Source organism: Lissotriton helveticus, chromosome 5_1 (genome assembly GCF_964261635.1).
Source record: "Lissotriton helveticus chromosome 5_1, aLisHel1.1, whole genome shotgun sequence".
NCBI lineage: Eukaryota > Metazoa > Chordata > Amphibia > Caudata > Salamandridae > Lissotriton > Lissotriton helveticus.
The window spans coordinates 561543047-561568607 of record NC_136065.1 but is presented as its reverse complement, the minus strand read 5'-3'; the positions used below and the strand labels follow the sequence as shown (position 1 = coordinate 561568607).

Sequence of the window (25561 nt, the reverse complement as noted above, 5' to 3'; positions counted from 1 at the left end):
CCCTTAGACCTCCGTAGTGACCAGGGGTGGCTCCTCCATTAAGGCGGAGGAGCATCGCCCTACCTATTGAAATGCCACCCATGCCCCTGAGATGACAAATGAAATGGTAAAACAGATAATGTATTACCATTTTATTATTCAATAAACCAGTCACGAGCCAAGCATCTGCACGGGGGCGGGGCAACTGCTGAATGGCAGCAGCAGAAAGAAGTTATGGGCAGGGCACTTTGGCCAGCCAGACATGCGCACTTTAAAGCTCTCAACCCAGCTGTGTTCAACAGCTGGGTTAAGACCAAGCGAAGGCCTCGAGTGCTCTTTGGAGCGCTGAGAGAGCCCGCTCCATCTAATCCTGATGCTGCTCTTATACCTAGATGCTCAGTTGGCCCTGGGGATACTGCTGATGCAGTGTGGAAGTTGCACATGCACTCTATGGCCCTAGGGAGCAGTAATCAGGAAGTTCTTGTGGCTGGACTGCAGACCTCTGCGACTGCAAACGAGAGAATGGGGACAGAGTTAAGTAGACCACTGAAAAACTGCAAGCCCTTGGAGGCATTGGGAGAAGCCTTTCAGTCATCCCATAGTGAGATAAGCTAGACAAATTGCAGTTCACAGCTGTCTACTGCATCGAATCAATCTGAACTTAAAAGTGGGGCAGGGGCACAGACACTCGTGTTCATACTGTAACTCTTGCTCAAACAGTTTCTCTTGATGAATGGCAGAGCAAAGTGCTGTTCAGACAGATGCACTACACCACTTCTATCTATGCTGGGAGTGCTCCAAACACTGGAAAGTGTCCCTTGTTTATACTACGTGAGGCAGGTTGCCATCTGGACAGCATGGAGGTGGCTTGCCTGGCAACTCGTTGCCAAGATAACAGTGGAGTTCCACGTAAGATTACACACAGAAATGGTCTGAAACAGTTGGTATTCAGCGTGTACAGTACAGAGCCTACGCAGTTGTTTATTATTCAGCCCCTAACAGCAACACATAAATCTAGACTCTACAAACACATACTAGAGGAACACTGGGTTACCAGAGTTCCAGCACTTCGGGTCCATCACCGTAACAGTGTGATCAGATTTATAGTAATTGAACTTGATAATCGAGTTTTCTCAAATATAGAAAACAACAACAAACTACACCTTCACACATTTTCCGAAATATGGACCAAAATACTTAATCGGTTCTAACAAGCAAACAGTTTATTAGCCGATAGCTGTTTATGTGGTATCTTTAGTTGCTGCGGCAGAAAGTGCTTTGACCCAAGATGATCGCTTTCTACGGAGCACTGTGGGTCAGCAGAACTCTAAATGCATTATGTTTTACTGACGCCTAAAAATTAAATGCCTCTACTTTGGTGTCTTTGGCTACTGGTGGCTCTGCCAGACATGACAGCAGTAACATTCATTACCTACCACTGTAGGGACTAAAGCTGCACTGCAGGGCTTTTGCAGTCTGCTGAATGTCAATTGATCAAGACAGAAGGAACAACATCTAGATGTGATATGCAAAGTTCCCTCTAATTTTTTTCCTCTGTGTGAGGCAGCAGAGGGTCTCTGTGCGATGCAACCGTGGCTATGTGCGCCAGGAACCAACCCTCTCGTGTGTCTGCGGTGCCAAATGGCACTCAAAACGTTTACTTTAAAAAAGTGAAAAGATGGTGCATTTTCACACATACAGAGCCACAATAAGGGTCTTAAGGGCAGTTTGCAAATTTATTGTATTGCCTGTATTTTCATTGTTGTGTCTCTGACTGCTGTTGTCTGTCTTCCCCGCTGCCTGTACGTGGTCCGTGCCCCTTTTTCTTCCCTCTGTTCCCCTCGCTGTCCCGTGCTCTCTCTGCCCGGTCTTTCCTTCTGTACCCCTTGCTGCCCGTGTCTCTGCCCAGTTTTCCCTTCTGTTCCCCTCGCTGCCCCCATGCCTCTCTGCCCGTTCTGCCTTCTGTTCTTAGCTGCCCATATATTTCTGTATTTTGCCTCTGTGCCATGAGCTTTTTGTGCCCGTCTGCCCTCTGTGCCACTCGTTTTTGTGCCCCTTTTGCCTTCTGTCCCACTCGTATTTTGTGCCTTTCTTCCCTCTGTTCCACTCGTTTTTCGTGCCTTTCTGCCCTCTGTCCCACTCGTTCCTTTCTGCCCTGTCCCACTCGCTTTTTGTGCCTTTCTGCCCTCTGTTCCACTCGTTTTTTGTGCCTTTCTGCCCTCTGTCCCACTCGTTTTTTGTGCCTTTCTGCCCTCTGTCCCACTCGTTTTTTGTGCCTTTCTGCCCTCTGTGCCACTCGTTTTTTTCCTTGTTTTTGTGCCCCTTTTGCCTTCGGTTCCGCTCGTTTCCCCAGCCGCTGTGGCCTTTTGTTTAAGTATTGCTGTTAATCAGAGCCCCTTCACGGGCTCCGATTAACAGCAATACTTAAACAAAAGGCCAAAGTCTGCCTCGCGCTTTACTAACAAATGCGTAGAGACAGTACACGCTGTGTTTAGAAACTGTCTCTACGCTTTTGTTATTAAAGCACGGAGCAGACTGTGGCCTTTTGTTTAAGTATTGCTGTTAATCGGAGCCCGTGAAGGGGCTCTGATTAACAGCAATACTTAAACAAAAGGCCACAGTCTGCCCCGCGCTTTAATAACAAAAGCCCTGCCTCGCGCTCCCACGTAGCCCAAGTGCCGCAAGCGCCACAAGCCCCACCAGCCCCCCGCCTCCTTACCTGCACTCCTCACAGCCACTCCGCCACCACCGCCACGAAAAGTGCCTCATGTTTGCACCCCTCGCCTCTATAAAGCGGCCGGCGGCGCGACTCTCTCTAGCAACGTCCTGTGTGCGCGCTCCACGCGAGGTGGTGAGCGCTGACGTCAGGGGAACAGTGGTGATGTGTATACAAAACTTTTATGAGTGAGAATATTGGAAGATTTGGTATTAACTATCACCTGGAATGTGTGAAGCTTAAAAGACCATGCAAGGTCAGAAGCTGCTCACATATTTGGAAAGGGAAAGCTGAATGTAGCAATTTTCAATGAAAGCCACAATTCAAGCCTGAGCAAGGTTATCTTTAACAAGAGATGGTGTGCTACAAAAGCTTCTCGCCCTAGTTCAGTAGTTGGGAGCAGTAGTTGTCACTCGGACCCGAATGTCTCAATACCACCCTTTAATAGAAATTGGCAAATATGGCAGATGTTGAGGATATAAAATTAATGCCGAGAAGTCCAGCCTCCTAACTCTCTGAACTGAATGGCTGAGAAAGGCTAGCCTTTGTGCAGTGTGATGCCCTTCAGGGTAGATACTAAAGCTGTCAGGAGTTTAGGGCCAAACTGATGACTCAGACTGGTCTCTTACACAGCTTTATGGCAGGAGGTGGACACACATATATGTATCATGGATGGGTCAAATGGCTGCAATAAGAATTAATATAATCTCTGGATTACTTTATGCATTTCAAGCTGACATTGTATAGGGAATACTTTTCAGAATCTCCAGAGAGAATCAACTTAATTAATCTGGAAAAAGCTACCTAGACTTTCAATTGAGGTACGCAAGGCAGTAAAGGGATTAGGACTCACAGAAACAGAAGATTACTCAATTGAGAACACTATGGGAGTGGTCCCAATAAAAATAGGATAAGTACTGCACCCATATAGAGCATGTTTTATCAAGATAGTAATTGAGAGATATTGTGTGGCTCCCCATGCAACACAGGCCAAAACCTTCTATTACAACCATGTTGTCTGCACAGTACTGGTTATATGGGAGCCAATCTCTATGTCCAGATTTTTAACATACCATTTCCTGCGAAATGGGTACACCTTAACCCACCATTTTCTGCAAGTTCAGGATTAGTGTTTGCAAAATGGGGAGAAGAAAAATGTAGCATTGTAGCAGTCCCGTTCAGATAGGCAAATCAGAAGAGTTTAAAGGCAAATCAAAAGAGTTTAAAGTTCTAAAGATTTAACGGTCTAGATGTCAAAAATCGAGGCACCAGGTATTACACCCTTGCATTAAAGAGGGTGTGATTCATCACAAAAAAACTGAGATACTAAGCAACACATATGGTGGCACCTTGGGTCTATTATTGGTGCTACATAGTCCCTGGATGTTTACCTGGATCTCTAATCTATGTTGAAGGACCAGAGAGGCCGGTAGCACCCCTTTGCACATATAGCGGACCCGTCATAAATGAATGTTCTAGAAAAAAATGTTGGCAGCAATCAGCCAGATGTTTAGCGCTCAATTCACAACGACCCAATTGTAGCAGTGTATGGGATTTGGAACTTGGTAACCTAGATCATCAGATTTAGGACAATGTAAGGGGCATAACAAATGTCCGACTCTTTGAAGCCTCACATTTTCAACATTGCCAGAGTTTCAGTACCAATTCAAAAGCTTAAGATAAAGGCAGTAGGCAACATGCCTGATTATGATCCACACAACCTAAATTGAAGAGTGCAAAGAAAGACACTTAAAGCTGTAGTGGAAAGTATTAATGGTCTTTACCTATTTCATCAATAAAGATGATGGATGGTTGAAGTTTTACAGCCAAGGAGAACACTGCAGCAGCGAGTTTCTGAGACTCTCCGTACCATTTATCAGTCAGAGTGGAGGGCTGAAGGTTAATAAATCTGCAACCTGCTTCCTTGGCTGTAGCTTTGGCAATCAGTGTTTTTCCACAGCCTGGAGGGCCATATAAAAGAACTCCTAAAAAGGGGAGAAAGTGCACATCTAATAAACATGTAATGTTGCAAAATAATTAATCAAATACAGCATGGTCTTGCACAATGCATGACTAACTGGGCCCAAGACCACTGACCCCCTAACACTTTTGGTCTTACCTACCAGATGATTAACTGATTTAATGAAAAATCCACTAGCATTCAGGAATCAAATACTTCAAATGAGATAGACCATGCACAACCTTTGCAGGCTTTCAGAAACATCAAGTGGCGTTAAATGCCCCATCTGAAAAAGAGGTCTCCTGACTTCATGCTAGTAGTTGAGAGACTCAATCCAAAGTTCTCCAACATTTTAGAGGTATTGTTAACAAAACACTTGCCTTGGTGGTCTCTTAGAGAAACCAGCCTATAATTCTATCCACTTGGACCCAAGATAAATTGTATCTCTGTAGTGCTAGAGGCACTCTTGTGGTTCGACATCCTGTGATGATCTTTGACTACCATTATTTTAATTGACTTTGGTGTGTTATTTTATCCTAGCCTGAATTTACAACATCCTGGGTATGTCTTGTTTCTCTTAAAGATTTCCTTCTTGTAATCTTGCATGATTTCAGTGGGAGTTGTCACAGAGTAGGACAGCCTTGCCAAGAACAGAACGTGTGGGATGTGCATTTGAAAGCATGAAAGAGAGGGGTGTGGAATGTACTTTTTTGTCTTGAAGTGCAGTTTTATGAGCAGTGGTGCACAAATGTGTACTGTGTCGTACATTGAGAGAAAGTATGTGATGCTATAAGCAGTGGTGCACAAATGTGCAATGTGTAGTACACTGGGAAGTAGAATTATTATTTTCTTACTATTGGCTTTGACATGGCCTCATGTAATCCTGAATTCTGACTCTGCCTGACTTGAGCTTTATCTGCGCGCACAGCCATGCTTGCAAGTTGTTTGGGTTAATCATGTACAAGGACTGTTTTTGTGAGAGATTGTTTAATGTACCCTAGAAGGCTTTTGTGAGCTTCATCAAGAAAAAGGCAGGAACATGCGAGAATGTAGAGGGGACGTGGGAAGTCCTTCCTACCATGGAGTGCTTGCTTAGAAGCTGGCCAGTCCTAGTAAGTTTCCTTGTGCGGGGAGGAAGACTCTTGAATCTTCTAGTGTGTGTGTTTTGAGAATATAAAGCTGAGGTTTGTTGACAGCTGAGTTGGGAGCTCACAGAGTAGACGTACTGCTGCAAGACAAACGGAACCTGAGTACCGGTCGAGAGTCCAAGTTGGCTGTGAACGGGCCCCCCCGAGTGAATTGGCAAGGATGTCAAGTGAACGATTGGGTGAGGTGACTAGTTTCTGACCAGTGCCATTGTGATGCATAGTTCCAGTGGCTGTGGTCATTTGAGGTGTTTTCTTTGTGATGTGTGAATGAGTGAGGTGCACATCCAAAGTAATAATTTGATATATATAGTGTGTATGTATATATATACATATATATATATAAAAACACAGAGTTGTCCCCTCAAGGAAGCCACACAGAGGAGGCTCATCCGATCTTTAAACGCCCGACTCGTTTTGTGCTGACTCACACTTCTTCAAAGGGCAAAGAGAGTATATGGCATGCACACCGCATTGTTAGATCACCTTATCGAGGTTCGTAAATCCCGCCTCGCTGGGCATTACCAGGCGCACTGCCTGCTGGCTCTCGTAGTGCTCCAATGTCTTCCTCCAGTGAATTGTGGTGTGCTGGCCAATTCAACAACTATTACTCCCCAGTGGGTTGGCTGAGTGTCATGTAAGCTCCAGAAGGCACCATACGACTTACCTTGCACCCTCCACTCCCTTAACAGCAAAGCGCCCCCAGGCGCTGGCTTGGGACCGCGTACCGTAGCTGGGCTTCCTCACGGCAGGACTGGCCGTTTAACATTAAAATCATAGAGAGTTGTCCCCTCAAGGAAGCCACACAGAGGAGGTAAGTTTTGCTGCATTTATTGGGGAAGCTGCTTCCAGAACACTTCTGAGGGGACAACTCTCTGTGTTTTTGATATATATATATATATATATATACACATATATATATATCTTTCTGATCTCATGCAGGACGTCCATTATATTTACTTGAGTCTTATCTCGTGTTATTTGCTACTTGTTTATTCATTAGTATTACTCATGCATTTAACTGTTGCATTTACCAAGTGTGTTATTATTGCTTGCATATTAATATATATATATATATCTGTGTATTTGAATGTTGTTATTTTGGCACCTGGGAAAGCCTTTCTTTTAGAGAGCATTGCATAAATAAACCCCAAGCCTTATTCTAAAAAGAGAGTCTTTACATTTTGTAAAATAAAACGCTTTTCTAGGTGTTGTTGTGTTTTACGATTGCTTCGCCGTGTTTATGCCACCGTGCGGGAGATTCTGTATTATCTGAAAGGCGAAGCATGACAATCTCCAAGACACCAGCAAGACATGACTGACTTCGACCCATCTATACCAGCATCTCAGAGGTGAAACGAACATTCAACTAGTTCTACCCTTAAACTTCAGGATTTCACACTGGTGCCTAGCCTGTGAAAGACTCAAAGGCAAGCATATTATGTAGCTTACCTGGCACCAGACACTTGATCCTTTGAAAGGGAATCCCAAAATTGCAACTCTCTTACATACCCCCCACATCCTCTTTCATGCTAAACTACGCATTGCTAGAGTTTCCAGTGTGTATATTTTGTGAAATTGAGTGGCTATTTTTCAGTGTTTTCGCAAGTTCTGAAAGCAGTACTTACTAAGTGTTTATACCTTTCAGAGCCACAAGTCTGCCAGGGATGGCCATTTTCTCCAGTTTAAAAAGTACACTTATAGGTAACATTTTTATAGTAGTTGCACCACCTCGAACGTCATCTGATGTACATAGCAACATTTATGTATTTTTTTATTATGTACATCTTTCCTGTCGTATTTCTTCTTTATAAGCTATCCCAGAGAGGAACTGTTTTTCCCCTATTGCTGCCTGTCCTGGATAGCACAGGGAGTACAAAAGCCTGTCTGGGGTACAAGCCTGGCAGACATGGCACCCATGGGTTGCGAACAAAGCACCAGCTTGCCCACAGTTACATGAAGCCCTGACCACCCAAACCCCATACAATGTAGTTAGGCCTCAACCAGCCACCTGCTTCTGTGGGAGGAGGCTGGTGTGGAGTAGTGGACCACCACCAAGGTCTTCTGTCATTGTAAGCATGGGCACGGCCCATCATGGAGTGTTCAAGTTAGAGAGATTTCCACTTTTAATTGAAAATGCCGATTGCTGTTTCAACTGCTAATTATTGGACATTTTTGGTTTAAACTGGAAAGCATATGGATCATACTATTAGCTTTAACATGGCCTCATGTTATCCTGAATTCTGACTTCAGTTCAGTGGGAGGACTTTGTAACAGAATGATAGTATCTTGAAAACGAAAACCTAAATACTAGTGTAAACATTCTTGGTTATTCTTTTATGATCCAGCACATATAAATGGACTACACTCCTGTTACCTGTGCCCTCAAGTGGGGGTGGGATAGGAATGTGTGGCAAGCCACAAAGACAAAACACTGAAATTAAGTGTTCCTCTGGAACTGCAAAATGATTTGTTCACTTTGGATTATTGGATTGGAAGATTCAGCAATATGTCTGCAGCAGCCTGCATAGCAATAATAAAGATCCATTGCTCAAATACTCTTACAGGACTTTAAGTGTGATACTTATCAGTCCACTAGAACTTATGTTTGGCGCCATTTTATGTTTTATTATTATTTAACAGGTGTACTGTAGTGTCTCATCATTTTAGAGCTCTGTGTCTCATCTGTGGAACCCAAATGACATTAAGAAAAGAAGTTTGGAATGTTAGGACTGAATCCGATAGATTCGGACTATTTAGCAGGAAGGCAAGCATCATTTGTAATTGTTCGGACTTCAATTGTGCTTTAGGCAGCAAAACGTTCTTCTACTTACCCTTTGGAGGTTGCAAGAGTCTGGAGTTCTCAAATAAGTGCTTTTTTTGAATGGGTAAAATTACTGTGTCCTTTAAATCAGTAATAATTTCATCTAAGCCTGCAATATCGGTCCAAGTCACCTGAAATACAGACGAATAGGAATCAATCTGGTAGCAAAACCATTTGATTTGATGAATGCTTTAACATATAACAAAAAGATTTCGAACAACAAGCGAGTAGAGTACACATTCCATGGCAGCACACTTCAAACAGTACATGGATATCAAGCAAACAACCCAACCCCAATGAACACTGCACACCATGCAAAAGTTATTTTGGGGGTTCTCACCCGTTCAAGTCAGGTAAGTCTTATCTAATGCACCAATCTGCTCCTAAAGCATCTCAATATATAACAATGGCAGAATGAGATATTCAAATTTCAACGTCTGACCAAGCAATCTTTAAAGTGGTTTTCAGTCTCACCACTTATGGCAAAGACCACCTCTCTGCGCCAAGCCGTGCAATTACAGATACAGAGATTCAAAGTAATGGCAATAATGATCCTTTCTAACTGCACTGGTAAAAATCCCAAAATTCCAGGTACCTTGTCTCTACTCCTGGAGTTTCGACTGCCCACAAAACTCAGCAATAAATCAAAACTCTTTTTGGTAGGAGGGCAATATGTTCTCTATTCATATATCCATGATTTTTGTATATAGCTGTAATTGCTTTAGATCCAAAGTTCATAAGTGCAGTCTTTCTGGCTGTTGGGAATTAATCTCCAAATGTTGGTGGTCCAGGCCTTTGAGGACTTCTGCAGGAAAGGGGAGCAGAGAGATTAGACTGTAATTCTGGAGATCACTGGTGGTCAGTGGATAGTTTCTTGAGAATGGGTTTGACTTCTGGTTGCTTCCATTCTTCAGGGAAGGTAACCATGGTGATTGAGGTGTTGAAAATGGCGGGGTGCTTGTTGCTGATTATCTTACTCCAGAGGTTGAAGATGTGGTGGGGACAAGGAACCGTGGGTGCTCCAGAGTGGATGGAGTTTGATGGCAGTGGTGTTTTGAGAGGTGGTCGGGTTTACATTTGTGGGAGTGAGGAGGTTGAGGGTGTTGATGACAGTGCATGGGAGTTTGAGGTTTTTGTAGATGGTGGAGATCTTGTTATGGAAGAAGTTTGCCAGGGTGTCGCAATTATCCTGGCAGGTGTTAATGTTTTCAGTCGCTGAGGGGTTGGAGAACTCTGACACTGTTGAAGAGTTCTTTGCTGTGGTTGGAGCTGGTTTTGATGCCATCGGTGATGGTGCTCCTTTTTGTATTCGTCAGGAGTTATGGAATTGGTTGAGGGATGTCTTGCAAGTGGCTCGGTCTGTGGGCTCTTTGCTGGTGCACCATCTGTTGTCAAGGCACTTGCAGTTGCGTTTTGCGGTTCTCAGTTCTGCGGTGTACCAGCTGGCTTGTTTGGAGGGTTTCTTGAGTTTGGTGGACTTGACGGGGGACTCCGTCGGCACCGTCGGTTATCCAGGTGGAGAGGTTCTAGCCAGCTTGTTCTAGGTGGGTTCAGGTGTCAGGGTGGGAGGTGCTGAGAGAGTCAGCCCATTCGCTCTCGGATACTTTGCTTCAGATGTAGTGATGGATGGCGGAATCTAGGGGATCCTGTGACAGTGTAGTGTTGCAGGAGAAGAGGTAGTGCCAGCAGGTATACGGTCCTACCGTTGATCGAGACTTGGTGCGGCAGCAGTTGTTGTTGCGGAGCCCAGGGCTTGGTGGTAGCATATCTTCGGGTGGCGGCAAAGCCAGGGTTCTCTGCGCTGGGCGTGATCCAGGCACGGACAGAACCAGAAGGGCTTGCCTTTGGCGCACCAGCGGCACGCTGGTAGTGTTTCTGCTGCATGGCCCCACCAGCGATTGCACTGCAGCCTACATTAAGTAGGTTAAGAGGAAGGAGGCGCGCTGAGGTGGTGGCAGGGCAGTGGCAAATAGCACAAAAAGAGGCAAAAAGATACAATGTTACAATGATGCTAACAGTGTGAATTGTATTATACAATAAGAATGACAAGTAAAAGTCGAAAACAGAGGAGTACACTATTGTTAAAATAACAGAAACAGGTTAAGTAAGTCTCTAACAGTGGGGTAAGTTCAACAGTTACAAATTAGCTGAACAGTGAAAACAATCAAAATCACAGGTAGTCAGGGCAGGGTGCGGACGACTGCTTGTAAGGCAGCGGGGAAGCTGGTGAGAGGGGTCTGCTAAAATCCGTTCGTTTGAGCCATTTCTCCGAAGGAACCATCTGGTGTTGGTTGTGCAGGTAAACAAGTAGAATAAAGATTATATTCAAGAGTGAATATGATGTTCTTGGCAGTTGACCTCATGGTTTAAGTGTAGCTTAACAGCATATTCAGAATCAATGAGAATGTGTGCAACAACACAGTGATGATGCAGGCAACTGTCCTGGTGTTAAACAGACTTCAGAGGATGGTGTGACAGCAAACCGGTTACTATAAATCCCTGTGAAGTCTGCCACATCAAATGCCTTTATGGTGTGCCTCTTGATGGTGATCCAAAATGGTTGGAATTCTACTAAAGGTCCAATGGGTGAAGAAGGGACACAGAAGGAGGAGGAAGATAAGGATAGGAAGACAGCGACTAAGGAAGAAAGAAGGGACAAAAAAAAAAATGAACATGCAAGAATCAGATAAAGATAGGAAGTGTAGAATGGTGGAAGAAAGAGGAATGAGGTGGAAAGACGACAGCGCTTCTTTGGTACTAAGACAACCAGGCATCTGGCAGTGGGCTCAAAATACATTTTTTAGCTTTTTTGTGACATTACACATTGCTTAAATGTATGTAAGGGATCATGCAGACATATTTTGGCACAAGGTGCATTTCATTTACAACACATAATACAGGCAGATACATGGGCATTTCATCAATGGCACGCATTATAGTCAGCTAAGGGGCATTCTAGTTGTGGCCTGAAATACAGGGGGAGAAATTAGGCACACAGACTGCAAGAGTCTGTTTCCGACTCCTTACCCTCATGGGAATGGCACTTCACAAAGAGCAGTAGCAAAACAAAGTGAAAAATATAACTAACAATAGCTGATACAACAAGAGGTCGCTTAAAGATGTTGAATGGTGCCCTGAAAGTAAAGAACATTCCTGTTCAAGACACTGGAGGAGTTCAGTGTTTAAGGACTGTATTTAGAGGAGAGGTAAAATGAATTGGCTTCTAACTGCCTTTGCACTGAGTTATGAGGCAAGGGAATTGATGGTTCTCTTACAGTGTGATAGCCTCAAAACATGGCTACCCTCTATCCCAGGGATTAATCTGGGCATCCAATGTACTAAAAAACAATTATCCCACTGGAAACCATCTACTCAAATAACATCCAGATAGGTCTGAGAAATATTGAAGAATCAAGAGTTTGCTAATCAAGACTGATAGTTTTCAATCTAAATAATTATCTCTAAATAAATTATTCAGACATAGCAAATCAGAGACTGTAGTCAGGACTACTTGTAGTATATTTTGATACAACATACCAGTTTTACCAATATATTGCGGCACAGTGCATAAGTGTTTGTTCTGTGCAGGTCATAACATTTACATGAAACACAAAATTGACACATTGGCGAATTGTTAGGTTATGTTTTTTTGTGCAAAAAGACAGCAGTAAGAAACTTAGATTTTCACCACTCCAAGTGGTTTAGAAGCTCACTGTTGAGAAGATTGACATTTCATGGAAACAATACCGATCACAACATAAATACTATAATAATTTATTATAGTATTATTTCACTGGAGACTTGCTTTGTAAAATAGAATATCTGCAGGGTACAGTGATTAACATGTCCTGCCATGGGGTGACAGTGATTCGGGTCGAGTCTTTAACACAATGAGGTCCTTGTTTAACACCTTAACCACGTTTGAGGATACCTCTCTTAATGGGGTGAACAGTGCTGGACCAGGAGGCTCAAATAACTCAAAAACCTTCTGTGGAATAAGGATACTGTGGCATTCTTGTGAAAGCTTCAATACAGCTGGGCTTACCACTCCAGCAGTGCCAAACCGGCGCATATTAAATGCTGAAATACACCAGCCTGCTGGTGAGCAAGAAATTAAGGGGCTAGACAATTTTATGCAATTCAATGGTGAAATGTGGAAGGTAACAGGGAGCAATGTGCGCTTTAGAGACAGAGTCAAAATGAATGATATACCAGTTGCAAATTGAAACATGCATGCACTGTATTCTGGAGGCAGGGAAGCAAGGAGCGTGTCACAAATAGTACTACACTGTGGATGCAGGATACAGTCATGGCAATGCACGCTTGACATACAGGTATAATCATAAAGCAGGTACTGACTTTATATTTCAAAATAGTCGCTTACTTGCATATTGAGAGGGTCCACGAGATGGGCAGCAATGCTCATTTCATATTCTGTAAGTTTTATATTTTTCACACCAATTTGTTTCATTAGCTTTTCTGCCTAGAATAAAAAAAATGATATAATTTTATTTCAAGTGTGGATAAGGTCACATTAATGAGAGAGAAGCAAATGTGTTGTATATAGCGTGAGCAATCTCCTGTAGACTATCCCATTAGCAAATTGATTTAACACGATACCAAGAGACACAGTGAGCCAATATGGGTTTATTTAATAATTCAAACTCTGACAATATACCCAATAGGTATAGGCCTACGAGACCTATTGGTTTTGTTAATGTGTTTAGCCATGTTGAACAGCATCTCGGCTGCACTGGAGCAAATAAATAAATATAATAATGACGAGAATGTCGCTTCGTCTTGTAGGCACACACTCATGCACTTACAAAGGGGACTGTTTTGTCTTTTGAATTAACGATTCGAGATGGATCAGTAAATCATTGATAAGTAGCACGAAAGCAGTTTTAAAATGGAGCTCTAAGTGCTTTAAAAAATAAAATAAACGCAATGAGTGGGGAGATGTAAGAAGTGGGAGAGCAACATGGAGTGTGGGGGGCAGAAGCACAATGGGAAAGAGCGCAATGTGGAGTGCAGAAAGCAGTATCACAAGGGCGAGAGAGTAACAAAAATGTGGCTGATGAGAGAGAAGCACATGGACAGAGCACGAGGAGGGATAAAAGCACAGAAGGGAGACAGCAATAAATTGCATGCACTGCCATGTGCTTAAACAACAACAAAAAAATGCAGAAGACATGACTAAAGAGGCTCTGCTTCATAACAGAAACAAACGCAAGACTGGCAAAAAAAATCCAATAGGAAGTAGGCAAATAAGAGTGACGGCAGAGAAACTAAAGATAAGCAATGGTAGGCTCCAGACCCCGGCATGTTTCTTAGTAAGCCCGCAACAGATCTTTTGCAACAAGACAGCTTGATATCTGGAAGGTCAGACCTAAAACAACCTTTTCAGGTGGGTAACAAAATACACAGAAAGAGCAGATACAGGAACATTTATTGATCAAGAAGTTCAAAAATTAAGGTGCTAAGGTTAGTTAAAAGTAGAAACAAAACACATCTCAGTCCAAGTTAGTATTCATGTTGCCCAGCATAAAACACTCACTCACTGTTTTAATAAAACATGTACAGCTTTGTATGTGCTGCGGCTGTACTCTTAGTGGTTCTTTCAAATGAGATTTTGTACAATCATAATTTCCTCTGTGAAGAATCTACCTAAGCCATAATGACCAAATGCACATAATGGGGTCAGTTTATTTTTACATTGCTAGAGCGCCATTTAGACGGTCCCGACATTTCTCTATTTTGCCTCCATCCCCCAGTGTACAATAGGACCCAAATACATTTGTCAGCCCTCGAAAAATCATACATTTTACTAGACCTGCAGGTCTAGTAACTTGAATAATCTACTCCACCTAACTGGAATATGCTTGCCCCATAAACGTGTCTCTTTATATCATCCTAGGCAAATATTTTACTTTGCAGGGCACCTTTTTCTCATCATCACATAGGAGAGCCCCTTCCAATATGCGAGTTCAGCAATCCTGCTGTACAAAAAAGACAATTTGGTTTGATTTAATAGAATAAATGTTGGGTACATGCAGAATAGGAATCTAGGCCACATATAGGGTACACATGACCCCTCACTTGCCTCTTAGTTAAATAATAGTATTGCTATCAGGGCAGGGGCAGGAATGTTTCTCAGTATATCTTTAAAAACTCACTTTTAATAAATATATTACTAAAGCTTGAGGTGGTAGTGCACTGACATTTACAGGCAACACATTTTCCATTTAAATGTTCAGAAAAGTTCCCTCTAACATGCAGCTTCACTTTTAAAACTATATAATGTATAAACAAGAATGTGTCGAAATTGGTTTTTACCAAACATATGTCATTTACCCATCACCAAGAAAAGTGTTCGCATTTTTCCAACACACAGAATTACAAAACAAAGGCTTTCAAAACTTTATTTTGAAATGTTTACACAGTTCACTTTCTAGCAATTTAAATGCTAGAATAAGACTTGACATCACATAGCCTTCCATTTCACACTTTTAGTACACATTGTTTGTCAAACAGTTAACTTTATAAAATCCTCGAAGATTGCAGTCAAAGAAAAAAAAAGTAATTGTAGATGTAAACTAACTTTTGAGCTCAGAATAAATGTGACAAGATAAACCAGATTTAAAGGCTCCTTCACTTGGTGGGTGAACCGGTTTGTTAGCTCGCCAGAAGGGGGGAGTGGGCCCTAAATATAGCTTGCCCTGATAAAATCTGACCTGCCAAAGTGAGTGGGAGAGTAGATTTGTCGAGGCCTGATGGTATGCCTTTAATGACCTTGGGAACTACCACCCCCCCGGGCTTGCTCCAGCTATGTCCCGGGGTGCCCACCCCTGGGACATAGCGGTGTGCTCGGACTTAACAGCAGCTGCGACAGCTCTCACCAAGTCAGAGCAAACACTGACTACGCTCCTATAAAGCAAGAGCTGTCAAATCATCCCACCTGCTGGAAGCAGAGTATTTGTCAAGCAGGCAGGGAAACAGACAAAACTATTGCTCTCTCACACTGGGAACTGCATGTTTAGCAGGTCCCTGTGCGGGAGACCAATGACGGCTCAACCTTAGGGCAGATGAATGCTCATGGCGATCTAATCTCACCTCGGACCAACTAAAACTCCTTAGAGATGTCAGGAGCCTCTACAACAAACAGATAAAGATAGCTATGGCTGACTATTTCAGACTCCAACTAGACCAAGCAGCAAACCGATCCAAGAAGCTTTTCGAATTGGTCAAACAGCAATCAGTTATAGGTCCAAACCTTCCTGACCCGGGTGGCAACCCACCTTCCTGCGAAAAATTTGATGCTTTCTACACCGAAAATCAAGACTCATCTCTACTGACCTCGCCTCTAAGAAGGCACTATTGCCTTCCACTAGTGCCGCTTCACCCCTGGACATCTTTGATAAGCACAACTTGACCATCACGAACACCAAGAACAATGTGTCATGAGGCACCTTTACCTCACTGAGTGAAATAGACATTCACAACATTCTTCAGAATATCAACCCTTCCAACCACTTTGGTGACCCGTTGCCTCCGGGCATCTTCAAAGAAATCAAGAATGCACTCATCCCCACTTGGACAAGGATTGTGAACGCTTCCCTATCTCAAGAGATGATCCTGACTGCCTAAAAGCAGCTCAGGTTTCACCTATACAAAAAACAACGTTGACATATCTGATTTCAACAACTTCCGCCCCATCTCCAACATCCCCACACTAGCGAAACTCCTAGAAAATGTGTACAATACCAACTTTGTGCTGACATAGGGAAGTACCAACTCCTAGACCAGCATCAATCCGGTTTTAGGAAGGTGCACAGCATGGAATCAGCCCTCACACACGTTATGGATGACATTTTAAAAATGCTTGACCAAAACGAATCCAGCCTCCTGATCCTCTTAGACCTTTCCTCAGCATTTGACATGGTTAATCATGACAACCTCCTATCCATTTTGCAAAACAGATTGGGTTTTTCGAATCGGGTGCTACAATGGTTCTCATCCTTCCTTCACCACAGATCACAAAGAGTCGTGGCAAACTCGCTTTCCCAGCCCTCTCCAGTACTCATGAGGGTCCCCCCAAGGGTCCGCCCTTTCTCCTATCCTCTTCAACCTCTTCTTGGAACCTCTAGCTAACTCACTAAACTCCACAAACATGCTCTTCCACATGTATGCTGACGACACACAACTCTATTGGAAAATCTCATCCCCGGAAAACATCTCACTCAACAATATCCTAATGTCTACTCAAAACTGGTTAACTGAGAACCATCTCCTGCTCAACACCTCCAAAACAGAATTCCTTCTGATCTCCCCCCGAATCACATCCCTAAGTTAGACCTCTGGTTGACGCACCTCACTGCTTTCAACTGAACTCCGAGCATCATAGACCCAGCCAAATCTCTCGGAGTCACCATGGACAAGCACTTGAATATGAAAAATCATATCAGCAACGCATGTAAGGGAGCAAACCACTTGATGAGGACTCTCAGAAATATTAACCCCTTCCTGCACAAAATAATTTCAGTACAAAAGGGGGTGGTGATGGACGGAGCATCTGAATCAATCAAACACTCACACCCAGTCAAAAGATCTGGGTTTAATCCATCACCGTTCTTTAGCCCACTCTGCCACCCCAGTTCAGACTTGGCTATATGCAAATCAGTCTGACCCTGTGCCTCATGGGAACAGTCCAGCCCGAACTGCCAAGCCAGGTCTTCCCTGGACCGGAAAAAAGCTTCCGAGGACCGGTTTCTGGCATTCCAGCCGTCTTCAGCCCGGCTAGCTTGAATCCAGTGGCAAAGTGAGCAAGGGACTCACGTCTGAGCATACCCTGCCACACTTATGGCGGCCAAAAGCAGTACAAAAGGGGGTGGTGATGGACTGAGCATCTGAATCAATCAAACATTCACACCCAGTCAAAAGATCTGGGTTTAATCCATCACCGTTCTTTAGCCCATTCTGCCACCCCAGTTCAGACATGGCTATATGCAAATCAGTCTGACCCTGTGCCTCATGGGAACAGTCCAGCCCGAACTACCAAGCCATGTCTTCCCTGGACCGGAAACAAGCTTCCGAGGACCGGTTTCTGGCATTCCAGCCGTCTTCAGCCCGGCTTGCTTGAATCCAGTGGCAAAGTGAGCAAGAGACTCACGTCTGAGCATACCCTGCCACACTTATGGCGGCCAAAAGCAGTAAAAAAGGGGGTAGTGATGGACGGAGCATCTGAATCAATCAAACACTCACACCCAGTCAAAATGGATTTAGGCCCATATCTCTGTACTGGGGTGAATGTATGACATTGTTCTGCATTCTGTCCAACTGTTTTTTGCATTTGTCACCCCGAGTGGGAGGGGTATGCTCAGACGGGAGTCCCATGCTCTCCACACCACTGGAGTTAAACTATCCTGGCTGAAGACGGCTGATAGCCAGAAACCGGTCTTAGGATGCTTGATTCCAGTCCAGGAAAGACACGGCTTGGCAGTTCGGGCTGGACTGTTCCTATGAGGCACAGGGTTAAGGCTGATTTGCATATGGCCATGTCTGAACTGGGGTGGTGTGGAGTGCAAAAACACGATGGATTTAGGCCCAGATCTCTGTACTGGGGTGAATGTATGACATTGTTCTACATTTTGTCCATCAATTGTTGTTTTACAAAATAATTTCAAGCAGGTGGTCCAAGCGCTTGTCTTGCCGAGGCTAGATTATGGCAGTGCCATACTCTCTGGCCTTCCCAAATATGCCCTGGCTACACTAAGGGCCTCACTGAACACTGGTTACAGACACCAAACGAAACAAGCACATATCCCCAGTCCTACAATTTCTCAAATGGCTACCTTACGAAGCACAAATTCAGTTAAAGTTTGCAATTCTGAAGCACAAAGCCCTTCATTTTAATACCCCCAAGTACCTGGCGCAAAAACCTGAACTATCTTGTGGGGAGAGAGCATCAAGAAGTGCCACTACTTTCCTCCTGAAATTACTCATCCTCTGCAAAAAGAGATCTGGTCACTGAGCCTTCTCTGGTGCTGCCCCATAGATATGGAACTCCCTTTCACTGGATATACGCAGTCTCTCCTAGACAACGGCATTCAAATTGGTAGCTAAAAGATTCCTAATGAGCAAATTCTTACCTTAAGAGAGATCAGCACACTTGCTCTGTGACATTGCTCCTGCTTTCATAGAAAGTCCATTTGATACAGTACTGTTTTACTGCTTATTATTACATCCCTTCGTTACCTGCTTACATCTGTGTATTGTATTTCTTTCCTTTTCCCATTTGATGTTTCGATATTGCATTTTGTCCTCCCCTCCATTATATTGTAAAGCAATCTGATATCCTTTGGGATCTTGTTCACGTTATATAAAACGTTATAAATAAAATAACTATAACTTATGCCCCCGCAATGCACGGTCTATGACCTCCCATATTACATCACTCATGACATGGTCATTGTCATCACTGATGACATCACCGATATCATCCACAGAACCACACACACCCACTGACACCCCATAAAGTCTCCCATACAGATACTCACACACCCAAAGAACCATTCACATACCTATTCACATATCCGTACAACTTTAACACACCCACTAACTCCAATACAGCTACTCGTACAACCATTTACTCACCTATACAACTTACACAGCCATACAATCACCCATACAGCTACTCATATACCCAAACAATCCAATCACTAAGACAGCCACTCACTCACCCATACCACATCTCAACAGACCTATTGACACGCACATACAACTATTTACACACCCACTCACAATCACTTACATACCCGCTCACTCACGATTCCACACTTACACAGTCACCCACACACCCACTCAGTTAACTAAACACCCACTGAAACAGCCACACACTCACCCATACAGCTACTTACACAAACACTCACCCATGAAGTCACTCACACAACCCTACAGCCACTCACAGCCACTTACCCACCCATACAGCCACACACACAGTTATACAGCCACTCACACGCTGATAATCACAAAGCCTCTCAGATGACATATGAAATAAATAGTATCAATCAGTAGTACAGAAAATTAACTTATACAGTAGCTTAGTATCTATCTTCAAGTCTCACAAATACTTTTGAAATACTAACAATCACTCATGAGTGATGCAATATACGAGGTAATAAGCAGTGCATTGCGGAGGCATAAGTTATAGTTAGCTCAGGTAACTAGAACTGCTGAACATCTATGGTATAGGCTAACCATAATGTCCCTGTAACTTTTGTTTTTTCAATATATAAATATATACACACATTCTTTGTTATGTATTTCTCCGTACGTGTCAATTTTACCTCCAAGAAAACAGCTGTACACATATACCTTAAATATACCTATCTTGCAATGGAAAGGCATACAACGTAATAACCATGCATAGAGACATGAGGCAGTTGTAACAACTGAGCTGGAGTTTGTTGCAGGCCCCATCACCAGCAGCCTACAACATGTACTATTCTGTCCAATTCATGTGGGTGTATTAAGACGAACATAGGCGTTTAACAAAAACAGAACATGGTCTTCCTTACATGATGGGTACAAAAGCCAAATAGGAAAAATGCATTTTATTATGTTTTTCTTACAAAAAAGAACATGTGCATCACCAAACAATAAATGAAAATAACGGAGTTACCCAACTCATGGTTAAGCATTATACGTAGTGGAAAGCACAATTCCATGAGATCGAATTAATACTTGCTCATAGTACATAAGATCCAACAGAAAAACCTCACAAAATATAACTATATTGAACCGATTTTTTCCCAAAGAAATAAAAATGTGTGCTCGGGTGCTTTCTTTCATGCTAGATTAACAATATTTCATTACCAGCAAAACATTTGGACAATTTAAATATTTTACTGTCTGTTCAGGCCCTGGCCAAGAGGCAAATGGGCCAGGGATGTTTGCTGGTATGCTATAAAGATAACATAATGTTCTCTTCATAGGTCAATTGACCTACAAATCTTAGCAGCGGTAAAAACAATGAGACAGCTTCTGGCAACCCAGTGGAAGGTATGCTGTAGCAGCCGGTGAAGCACACCCTGTGAAAATTAACCTCGAAACAAAACACACACTTTCATGCATAAACATATGCCTAACAAAATCATAGCAAAAACCAAAACAGCTACTGGTAAAACTGACTGAAAAACCAACAAAAACGCCTTACAGAAGCCATAGAGAGAGTGGCAAGGGGGATAACCATGCAAGAAGAGACAACTTTAAAAACATACAGTCTCATGAAGGGCTTTACAAAAAAGAAAAAAAGTTCCCAAAAAGTGAACAGACATGGAAGAGTAGGAGCCAATAAGGGAGGTATTTAAAAAAGCTATGCTACACAAGAGGGACTCACTCAAGCTGCACAGCATAAAACAAATAAAACCAGTGAAGAAAGACATGCAAATGTAAGTGACAAAAGACAAAGCCAACAGTAATCAATCAATCAATCGAACAATCAAACAAACATTTATAGAGCACGCTACTCACCCGTGAGGGTCTCGGTGGCGGCGATGAGGGTGGTTTCAGTGCTGTGGTTGCTGCAGAATCCGGATTGGGACGAGTCCAGGGTGTTGTTCTCTTTGAGGAATTGGGTCAGTTGTTTGTGGACTATTTTCTCGATGACTTTCGCCGGGAACGGGGGCAGGGAGATGGCCCGGAAGTTCTTGAGGTCATTTTGGTCTGCCTTGGGTTTCTTGAGTAGGGCTGCGATCTCTGCGCGTTTCCAGCTTACCGGGAAGGTGGCGGTCTCAAATGAGCTGTTGAAGATCTTACGGAGATGGGGGTGCGATGATGGAGCTCGCTTTGTTGAAGATGTGGTGGGGGCAGGGGTCTTATGGTGAGCCGGAGTGAATGGTGTTCATGGTCTTGATGGTGTCTTCGTTGTTGACATGGTTCCAGGAGGTTAGGATTCTGGTGTGGTTTGGTGGCGGTGGGTCTGAGGTGTCAGCGGCTGTTGGAGAGGTCTGGGTGTTGAAGCGGTCATGGATGTCTGCGATCTTGCAGTGGAAGAAGGTAGCTAGAGAGTCGCAGAGGTCTTGTGACTGTGGGATGTCGTTGGAGCTGGGGTTGGCGAGTTCCTTCACAATGTTGAAGAGCTCTTTGCTATTGTGTGCGCTGTTGTCAATACGTTCCTTGAAGGTGGTCCTTTTGGCTGTTTGAATGAGTTGGTGGTGTCTGCGGCTGGCGTTCTTGAGGGCTGCATTGTTGTCCGGTGTTTGCCCGTGGCACCATTTCTTCTCTCGTCTCGGCAGGTCTGCTTGGATGTCTGGAGGTCGGCGGTGAACCAGATGGCTCTTATGTCGGTGAGTCTGTATGTGGGTTTCTTGATCGGGGCGAGAGTGTTGACACAGTTGTCGATCCATTGCTTGAGGTTGCGGGAGGCTGTGTCAGTGTGGTCGGTCGGCGGGTCTTTGGCGAGGGTTGTGATTAGCTGGGGCAGAATGCATTTCTAGGTTAGCTTCCAGCATGACCCCAATATGTCTATGCAACCAGACAACTGTGCTGTCTGCTTCGACCTAAAAATGGACAAAGGTATGTAAAATATATTTACGAGCCACGGAGAATTTATTTTATTTGTTGTGAAACTATGTCTGTAGTTAGGAGACTAATACATCCATTGCTCAATTTCAATGCCCAATAGACTAAATACTGAAACTGTAATTATGCCATGTTAAAGTAAAATTAAATGTATTTTTTATTTTAAATTAAAGTTATATGAAAGCATTTACAATTCAGTCAAATCACTGCGCCCTGGTCTGTAGTAAGAGAACTGTCATCATGCAGCAGTTAAAGATTTAGGGCTACATGTTAAAAAAAAAAAAATACATTTTTGCGGATGGACACTGCCCATTCGTTATTTTTGGTGAAAAAAATGCCTTTTTATTTACACAAAACACAAAATGAGATTTGGTAATGTTACTGGATCCTTATTTGTGTCTTCCGATCCGGTATGTGCACAGGGCATGTTTAGGCAGTCCATTTCAAATACCAAATTGCAGTGCTATGTATGAATGTTTTGCAATTGAATTACGGTTACAAAACATTCTTTTAAATTCGGCGGATGGGAAAGGAAAGTAGGGCTATACGCGGATGATATTGTAATCTACACCAGCGATCCAGCAAATGTTTTTCCCATAGTGGTCGAAAAGGCCAAGGAATTCGGAAGTATTTCAGGCTACGACATCAATGCCGATAAGACTGAGCTAATGACATGGAATATTGCCAATCCGGGTGTTGGGGTGACGCCCTCAATCTGTTCAATGCGTTACCTCGGAGTTAAAATAACACAAGATATTGAAGCCTTAGCAAAAGCAAACCGAGACCTGGTCGCCAGAGAGTGTAGGGTCCTTTTGAGATCCTGGGTGGGTCTTAGATTATCAATTTTTGGGAAAGTGAACATCGTAAAGATGTCTATCCTTCCGAAACTGACTTTTATTTTTAACACAATTCCCCTTGCATTTGACTCTAAGCAACTTCTTAAGTGCCAACAAGAAATAAATTCCTTCATATGGGGCTATAAAGCCACGAGGTTGGCTTGGAAAAAACTGAGAAGGAGGAAGGAAAAAGGTGGATTGGCCCTCCCAGACTTGCAGTACTACTCCTGGGCATTCCAGCTTTCCCACTCAAGAATGCTCTTGAAGTCACCAGATCTTACTTCAAATGGGAAGCTATTTAAAGCAATGCTGGTAGGGGCAAACCTCCCATTAGATGGGTTTTTATTTAAGTTTGGAGATCGAAAATTGTTCAAGAAGGTGAGGCTGAAGACTCTACTAACACAACTGAAGTCATGGGTACAAATTAAACGTAGAGTGGGGTTGGCGTACTACTCTAATCACGCTCAAATTTGGGACTCTCCTGGGCTTCCATTGTGCCTGCAAGATTCTCTGGCAACCCCCCTAATTATAGCTGGGCTTTCTAGATGGGGTGAATTGTTATATGGAGGCATCTTGATACGGTGGGAAGTCCTTAGGGAGAAAGTAGGGCAGACATTGTCAAGATTTAAATACACACAAATTAGTAGCTGGGCCAAAGAATTAATCAGGAAAGACTCTAATACCGGGAGAATTAGTCCTCTAGAACAACAGCTAGTCAAAAAACAGATAGGAGGTAAGGAGGTGGCTCTTTGGTATTGGTCCATACTGGAAGAGATAGATGGGGACTTTCATCTCCCAATGGAGCTATGGGGTAGAGAAATTGCGGCATTAGATGAGGACTGGTGGACAGAATCCTTTTCCCTTCTGTATAAATTGGTTAAACCCGCTTGGCTTAGACGAAACCACCTGTTTACTTTACATCGGGCTTATCTCACCCCTTTACGTTTATCCAAATATCAAGAGGGGAAATGCTGTAATAAATGCCAACTGTTAGCAGCCTCCGATATACACATGTTCTGGGACTGCCCCCATATATCTACTTACTGGATGGAGATCAAAGTAACTTTGGATTCAATTATTAAGACCAACATTTCCTTAACTTTACCATTTGTCATTCTTGGTTTTGACCAGAACATCACTGGGGCAGCACGGTCCTTTATATTCTATGCCATCCTGTTGGCAAGCCGGCAGATATGCATGCACTGGGTGGACACCACCCCTCCCACTCACTCAGCATGGCTAACCTCACTTTATGAAACCTCCAAGGTAGACTTGAAAAGATCATGTAGAGTTCAGAACCTCACATTTTGGAAATTTTTGACAGAGTGGAAGTGAGGTTTTTCTTAGTTTTTTGTTTTTTTTTGCCTTCTAGGGGTTTTTTTTTTTTTTGTTTGTTTTTTTTCCCCAAATATCCGATGATTAAGCCCACCCATTCAATGGTTCAGTATGGTGGTCTGCCCAGATTTCGACACTTACATACTGGCTTTACTGGCACGAAGCTGCCTTGAGATATCGTTACAAGATGCATGGTTGTTCCCCCCAACTTATAATAATTTCTGCCTAGGTGTGTAGCGGCTCAATTTCCAGGGCATTGCTCCCAATGGCAGTGAGCTGGTCAGGTGGTTTTCTCTGCATCTAAGGGACGTGTGTCGGGCAGATGAGGATAAAAAAAAAAAATTAAAAAAAAAAAAAAATTTTTAAAACATTCTTTCTTAACTAACACCTCAAAGTGGTGGTAACCATTGGCAAATAGGAAGAGGTCCCCAAAGGACTCTTTCCCCTAAGTAAATGTTAAAACAAATATTTGTTAAGAGCAAGCCGTGGTCCAAAGGACCAATGCCTACTCTTAAAAAATGAAACTAAAAGGTTTCATTTTATTTTTTGAAACACATTCTGTTTTCATATAAGAAAAATAGGCTGCATTTCTTTAAAAAATAAATTTTTAAAAATTGCTTTATTAAAAAGCAATCCCAAATGGCTACAACGCCTAATGGGTCTATTTGCGACCCCATTAGGAATCGCTATTTGAAGTTTGTAAGTGTTATTTAACTAGGAATTGCAATTTCCTAATTGCAATTCTGTAAAAATCGCAATTAGGAAATAGCAATTCCTATTTTTTGTGCATATGGCCCTTAATGTTTCTCTTCACCCATCACATATCACTACCAGCTGGCATTTAGAGGGCTACCCAGTGATCCATAATTTGATGAAGGACATAGTCATCAGGTCCTTCTTTTTCATCATTTATGCTTCACAATGGAAATGCCAAAAGGAGGCCCAGATGATGACTAGGGCGGTATAGAGAAGTGACTGATGGGTATCCTTACTCTGAAGGAGACGTTTTTGCTCACATATACATAGATTTTTTAGGTTTCTTTGGGTTTTTTGGAAACAGCTTAGTTGAGGTAGTCTCTTGATTCTAGAGCCGTGGACATTTCACATGTAGTATAGTTAGAATCAGGGGCTGTGTCCATGCTAGGTCTCAAAATATTCCCTAGGACCCTTCCCTAACAGTTTGTT

The 25561-nt window shown here is 43.1% G+C and overlaps 1 protein-coding gene across 2 annotated transcripts in view; it reads right to left on the bottom strand.

Moving 5' to 3' along the window:
• ATAD1 (ATPase family AAA domain containing 1) overlaps nucleotides 1-25561 on the bottom strand; it is a 291020-nt gene that overhangs the window by 117041 nt on the left and 148418 nt on the right. For both annotated transcript variants that reach the window (XM_078642892.1, XM_078642891.1), the window contains exons 3-5: nucleotides 13009-13107; nucleotides 8635-8755; nucleotides 4480-4680 (exon numbers count right to left, since the gene is read on the bottom strand). In XM_078642892.1, coding sequence (XP_078499018.1) covers nucleotides 4480-4680; nucleotides 8635-8755; nucleotides 13009-13107 — 421 coding nt within the window. The remainder of the gene's footprint in view (nucleotides 1-4479; nucleotides 4681-8634; nucleotides 8756-13008; nucleotides 13108-25561) is intronic.